Below are 7589 nucleotides of genomic sequence, written 5' to 3' on the forward strand. Positions count from 1 at the left end.
ATTGGGAGAGAAGCGATTGTTGCTGATGTGTAGGATATGTAGCAAATAGGTGCGAAAATCACTTTATGCACCAATATATTGTGCGAATATGGCCCACGTTTTACATATTTTGCACTTCGCTGGCACATTTCACTTCCGCACGTCTTTAAACCACAACAGCTAAGCTGTAGGTCGCTGTTACTATGTGTCTGAACTCAATTCGCGAATTAGCTGTTCTTTTAAAAGAATCTCCGAGTGACGAAAAAACAATGAAAGACGGAAATCCTAGACTAAAGGTGTACCGAAAATTCGGAGAATTCCTCGTCATTTCACTGATCAACATGTTGTGAAGGACTTGATACGAAAACTGCAAGATGAATTAATAAAGGGAAGAAGGAACGAATAGAAATGCTTAAGAATAAACGAAAATTGGAGCTCACACAGTAAACATATATTCTTAGCTCCAGTTTTGGAACACATTGTAGCCGGGGTCGCATGTGTTCCACGGGACGAACGCTGAGCGCAACGCAACGCACATTTCTCTGCACGACAACGCTCGCTTTCCTTCTCCTTACTCCAATCGATAGTATTAGGCTGGACAAAAAGTCTTGTCACCCATTTTTCGAAATTTCCAGAACTTTCCATTTTGAGTGGAACCCATGTTACACCATGTTGTAGTTGTATAACATTTTCGAAGCTTTTCCAGAATAAGTATATATAGCCGGCCGCCTTCCTTGACTTTAATCACTATGTCAATTACACAAGAGCAACTTCGAGCTATCATCTTCTATGAATGGCGAGGCGGCATTGGAGCAACGGAAGCAGCCCGCGACATCAACAGCAGATTGAACGACGGCACCGCTGCCATCAGGACTGTCCAGCGGTGGTTCGCTCGCATCGTGAACGGAGGCACCGACTTCAAAGACAATTCCCGGTCGGGACGCACCTACACTGTCGAAGACTCCGTCATTCTCGACGCTGTCGAAAACTATTGGGAGATCAACAGCCGCAGTCTTGCGACGAGATTCGGGTGTAGCTGTTCAACAGTCGTTTGTCGCCTACAGGCTTTCGGTTATAGAAAAGTACTAGCTCGATGGATTCCTCTTGAAATTCTCTCGATTGATTCCTCTTCCTCTATTGAAAGAAGTTTCTCGGAGATCTTCTTACTGGAGATAAGAATTGGGTCCTCTACGACTCTAAAGCGCACCGTGCTGTGTGGCTTTCTCGAGGAAAAGACGCGCTGACGCAAGCCAAATCGGACCACCTCAAGAAGGGTCTCGGAAGAACGGCCGAGACAAGCTTCGGTGCACCTCCTCCACAATATCGCTATGCTCCATGTAGCTAAGGAGACCCATAAAATAGTGGAGGAGTTAGGCTGGAACACGGTGCCCCATCCCCCTTATTCTTCCGACCTACTCTCCTCATACTACCACTTATTCCGGCACCTAGGCTTTTGTAGCTAAATAACCTTCACCATGTTTGAAAAAGTCGATCGGGCCAAGGACTTCTCCGACTCCCAGTCTCCCCAGTTCTGGGAGAAAGTGATCGCTGACCTGCCCATTGGGTGGGACACTGTTGTAATTAATAATGTTGATTATATTATTGATTAATTTCTATTGCAAGTTGAGTAAAAAAAATACGGCAGAAAAAATTACAAATGGTGATAACACTTTCTGTCCAGCCTAATACATTACGCTCTTTATGAATACTAACGGCTATACATGAGGGCTAAAAACATATAAAGATAGAATACTTATACTGAGGTTCAGTTCTTCGTTAAATTCTCTTCGGGTTTCTCTGCATTCTCTGTTTGGATCCTCATATTTACTTTTTAAAAATCATTTTATGCTTCATCCTACATAGTTTTTTGTGGAAAGACGCAAAAAATGACTTTTAAGAAGCTTATATATTATATGTTGTGAAGTTTTATAGAACTATTGTAGCAAGTCCTTTTCATTCACCTGTGAGATTCCCACAAAAAAAAGCAGCTCAAAGAAGTTGCAGTGTATATTTCAGCTATTCTTAAAATGTACTCACAATTTGCCCGTATAATAAGAAATCAAGTTGGTAATCGGCTGTAAATCTTATTTTCTGTCGCTAGGGTCCTCCGAAGGACAAATGTACGAGAATAGCTGGAGATGATTGCTTTCAAGATAAGCAACAGGAGTTTTAGCTGTAGATTATATCTGTACATAATGATTCGTACTCAGCCCCAAATTTGTTCACCCGGCCAAGCACGATCCACAACTGACTGGAGTTGGAGAGTATATATATATATATATATATATATATATATATATGCATACACACGTATGCACACATATGGACACATTTTGGTTTGTGTGGGTAAAGAGGAGAAAGAGCGCAGGTTGCGTCGGACGCGGCGCGCTCACGCAGCTGAACACATCCGCTGCTGACTCTAAGAACAGGGTTGTGCTCATGCGCGTACTCGTAACACAACAACAAACGAACATTTTCTGTCATTCCTCGAATCGATCCACCGAATGTGACGCTGCCGGATAATGGTGTTTATCGATGCCTTCACATTCAACTTTAATCAAATTTTCGATCAGGCATTCTCATCTCCCATTGGCTAGATTCTAACGATGCCAATGATCATTGCGCTACTCCCCGCCCATTCGATTCTCAACCGTCAGGCGACCTCGGATCATACTGTTTGCACGAATGCACAAGTGTCCGGTTTCCTGTAAACGTCTCCGATGCGCGCTTTCTGCGAGTATGTCTTGTTGTGCGTGCGTGAGTGTTATGTGGAATCTGCAGAAAGGAACCAAAGATCGTTTTTCCTATCATTTCGCTCGTAAATTTATTCAGACATAGTTTTTACATTATGAGTAAAGATGAAATCTATTCCATCTTGCAAGTTTAGGAAGCAAATAACACGTTTTAAATTGATTTTCCTTTCTTTCTCTTTTTCCTACTCTATTTTTGGTCTTATTTTCAAATAGATTCCCCTTCCTTTTTTCTTTTCTCCTTCCTTCTCACTTATTGCGCTTGAAAAATGCGGAGATAGATTATGGGTGAAGAGACTTCGTTAGAAACGAGTGGGAAATTAATGCTCTAGAAATGGTTAATGTTAAAAGAAAGTACGAACGAAAGATTCCTTTTATTATTTTATTCCCTTCCTTTTTCTTTTTCCTCTTTCCTCCGTCGTTAGCATCCGGTTGCCGTGTTCTCATTCGTATGTATTGGGTATGATGTACCATCATATGATAAGGCGTCGTGGTTTTTTGCCAGCCATCATCGCACAACGACTTTCACACATGCACAAATGTTTCTCTGCTGACACAGTGGATCGTGCGGAAATTTCGAGGATAATTTTCACATTGTTTCTAATGCTTACTCCAGAATTTTCCTACTTGTCTGCTCTTTTGTTCATTTTCGAACTCAAAGTAGATGTTGAACTGCGAAGTTATCTTTGCAGTGAACACTTCCTGCACAGCGTCTTTGACCTTCGAATAATTCCTTTTCGAGAGCATGTCTATTCTTTCGAAGTTTCACTTAAATCATTATCAAGTCAGATTATCTTGGTACTGAAATAAAATTAAGGTAAAACTACAACAACCCTGTAAGGTGTACATCATGAGACCGGATTTTCTTCCATGTGAACGGATTTCCTGGACATCATCTATGCTTTCTAGATGTTGCCCGATAGAAAGATACCCGTATTCGTCTATTCTTCAACTCAACACTGTTTCAAAGCGAAAAAAGCGCACCTCAACGACAATTAGCTAAAACTTCAAGATTTTTACTTTGGTCCCACTGGCACAACGCCGGAATTCACTTCTTGTGACTTCTGTTACTCTTCCTTTTTCGAACTCATAATTAGGCTACCTCAACCGCCCTAATTTTGCCTTCTCTTTTTTATTCGATCCTCGTCCTTGAAATTCTACTCTCTTGTTGCCCAACGTTACACTGATCTGGTTCCGTTCACTTCACTCCTCGATTAGAAACGCTGCTTACTCTGTGGATGAGCTACCTGTTTTTCGTGGATTAATGCGAGTTGCATGTCTGCTTTTCCTATTCCTGAACGAAGTAGCAGATATTTTGAAGATATCTTAATCTTGTATACTCAGAGAAAAACATTGCGAGAAAAAAGATTTGCTCAGTAAGAACATCTGCGATTCTGGAACACCTTGAATTCGATCAAAACGTCCTAACTTATGGTGGAACAACGCGCGGTTTATCCAAAAGGCATTTATTAGCTGGTTTTCAAAGTAGGCAAAATTCTCACTGCGCAGACGCCTACTGTAGATCTTTTGGAAGCAAAATGGGGTGCACTAAAATGGAGAGATGGTGGATTCCCGTCTGGACGGTAGGAGGAATGTTCCGATCGCATTGCCTTTTCCACGGATCCCTCCTGCAGGCGATTTTAGTTTTACTTTCTATCGGAGCTAATGGATCTCTCATCTTTACTCATTCTAACTAAATCTTTGGAACGGTTCATCATTTCATTTCGTAGATGCAGCGGTCACATTGTTTGTTCCTGTGTGTTTTATTATCGTTCCATCTATTTGTGCAAGTGATTTTAGTATCAGCAGATGCATTCCTGCAAATTTTCATTGTGCACTTGGAAGAACCTTGAACGATAGGCAATAGAAAGAAGGAAACGCCTATAAAGTTCAGCGAAATGGTCTGATTATTGTTTCCAGCTGTCCTTTCTTCTGAAAAAAATTATGGAAGAGCAGTTGTTGAAAATCACTACTTCTCAGATACCTATGCACTTTTGATTTCATAAAAGAAAGTACGCGGTTCTATTGAAGTGTATCTTCTGTTCACGCACCTTGGGCACATTCTTTCCACGATGTCGGTATATTCGCATCAGTTCTGTGCTTCTAAGGAAAGAACACTAACGAGGTGATTAACTCAGGAAGGAATCAAAGATGATTCAGTGCACAGCCAACAAAGAGAGAACATGCGTCACCACAGCACAACCAGTATTGCCCTTTTAGGAGTTTTGCTATCTTCTTGATACTATCCTACAAAAAAAACGCTGTTCCATATGTTCCGACAAAGAGTCGGAGCAGCATCATGCTTCCCTCAACAGCCACATATATTTTATGGATTGATCTAGTTCTCAATTTACTGGCTTTGTTGGCGAGGTTGGTGTTGGTTGTTAGCTAAGCTAGAAGAGGATGAGGTCTGCACTCCAGTTTTATTTTATATGATCATTTTTCTGAATAGTGGAGCCACTCAGAAAAGCTAAAAGTCCGTTAGCAATAATCTGTGATTGGTGACTAGTTTGCAAGCCAATAGATATCTGTTCCTTGCATCTGTGGTTTTGTTTGAAAGTACCGTAACCCCTCATGTTTTGTGTTTGAGCTCTCATATTTGTGAAAAATCAGAAATCGTTTTATTTAAAGAGGAGGATTCAGCACTTTCCACATATGCGCTTGCTGAAATGAGAGTTCTGACGAGGTGAACTGAACATGAAGGTACAGTCCGCTTCGAACTCGAGGTCGCCGCACTGCTTGCTGTTGTGCTTCCAAATGATCTACAGTAAACATCTGTGCCGCGGAATCATTGCCTAGCCTAACTCTGGCGATGCAAGCCAAGTCGAAGGGGTACATCTGCACATATGTGCGAGCAGTTCTAAACAGGACCTACTGATAAACACCTTCTCAGGCTATGTCGCACCATGAACAAAAACTTTTCGATTCGACTCTGCAGAGGGTTCTCTTTCTATTTTCCGTGGGTACTGCAGCACATCTTTACCTTTTCCTAAGGTTAATCTTTGAACTTCATCATCGTTAGTTAATTGTCTAAAGCATTCGTGTGTTAAATTGTTGACATTGAGGTCATTTGAGGTGAGTAGCCCGAAATATGTTGCAGTAAGGAGCCGGCTATCGAAACAAGCGCCTTTCTGAGTCAGAATGTTTAACAGAATTCCTGCTCATCTTTGTCTTCTGAAAACTGAAAGTATTCAGTTATTTTTATGGTGAATACGGCATTGGAGAATCCTCGAAAACAGCTTTCGATAGTACGTGGAGTATTTTTCGGTTCTTGAAATTGAAATTTAGCTGCAGCAGCGAATTGGATAACGCTTGTAAGACCTGCACTCAGGAGTAGACTAACTTATAATTTTGAATGTGAAGAAAAAGTAAAAAAAACTGGTGTACGTGTAAGACTTATGAAAATTTCTAGCACTATTAGTTTTGTCCTTGGTTGCTCGGGTCGTAATCTTCTTAGATCTAGTTGTCTGTTCATTTTTTGAACATTCATCACTAATGGTTACTTTTTTGAAGAACTAATCTACTTTGTATAGTGTTGATACGATTTTTCTGCCCTAGTAACTACTCCCAAACTGTATGAGTCTTTGAGAGTCAGGGATTTCCTTCAGGTCCCTTCATCCATTTTTTTTTTGCCATCACTTATAAAATTACATAAGGCCATGGAGAAATGTAGTCTAGTTATAATGACACTCACATTGAAGGGGAAGACTAGAAAAACATTTGACTTGAATTTGTTAGTCAGAGACTTTTGACGTTTTCTGGAGCATCTGAAATGAAAAATAAGTGAGTGCATTTTTTCCGTGAGTTTTATATTGGTTTTGATGTCAAACGAGGACCTCGGAAACTCTTTCTCGACAGTTTTTGTCGAGAACAACCTCCTTAGTGCATGTCCACCTTCTTTTTTCCAGAATCAAGCCCACCAACCAACTGCTAAACACTGCAATAATCGTTTTTTTGTAATCCGTGTCAATTGCTAGCATTTGATCACATAGCGGGGATGATGATTTAGCAGCTAACAGTAAATCACCGTTGTTCACTGCTCGACAGCTGAATGAGTAACCACAAGGCACATCACCTGATCGCGAGCGCTGCTGAGACATCGTCACTGAAACCTTTTTTTTAAAATCAAATTGTCAAGTTATTCGTTTTCGGTGTGCATCAATTCTTTCCTTCGCTTTTCTTTATTCTCAGCCTTCTATTGATTGATTTGATTTTGACTATTAGTTAGTTCCGACCCTGAGCTGCAAGCACATATCGTGCATTCTTGGACCTGAGATCTGGATCACTGAGGACTTCGCACGCGACTTTTTCTCAAAGCATTGCCTTGCACTAATTGAATTGAATTCCTCAATAATCTCATCTGCTACGATGCCTCTGTCGGAAAATTGTCTCACTTGTACAATGGAAAAATTTCTCATTTTCTGCGCCACACAATTTGCAAATTATTCAGCTATTCATTTATTTAATTAATTCTGTATGAAGGGAATATCTTCGCACGGTGACACACCACGAGGAACGCTCCAGTTTTCCTTTACGTGCTTTTCATGACTTCATCCTTGTTTTTTTCTGCGAGTGATGGCATAACAGGCAGTTACATTGTCCTGCGACAGCTCTTACTTCTACTATATCATATTCCTAGTACCGATGAAAAGATTATGTGTAGTTATAGGAGGTTATATGTAGTTTAAAGGAGAGAGAGAAGAGAAGGAAAAATGGAACGTGACGGTCATGTAACATTTCAAGAGCGTGTTTGAATGTTGAATGTTTGTTTGGTCTGACTACTTTCAACTACACTCGGAAAACCATCGGGACCGACTTCTGCAGATTTGTTGGAGCTCTTTGGTCTTGTTTTGAAGAATA

General features: G+C 40.7%; 1 protein-coding gene across 1 annotated transcript; it reads left to right on the forward strand.

Moving 5' to 3' along the window:
• Positions 1–728: 728 nt before the first annotated feature.
• On the forward strand, positions 729–1223 carry RB195_026492 (uncharacterized protein; the record flags this gene model as incomplete). Its single annotated transcript, XM_064176952.1, has 1 exon — positions 729–1223. The coding sequence occupies one exon, from the start codon at positions 729–731 to the stop codon at positions 1221–1223; it is 495 nt and encodes a 164-aa protein (XP_064070959.1).
• Between the last annotated feature and the right edge of the window lie 6366 nt (positions 1224–7589).

The sequence above is a fragment of the Necator americanus genome (assembly GCF_031761385.1).
Source record: "Necator americanus strain Aroian chromosome Unknown Necator_2022.05.29.01.07, whole genome shotgun sequence".
Taxonomy (NCBI): domain Eukaryota; kingdom Metazoa; phylum Nematoda; class Chromadorea; order Rhabditida; family Ancylostomatidae; genus Necator; species Necator americanus.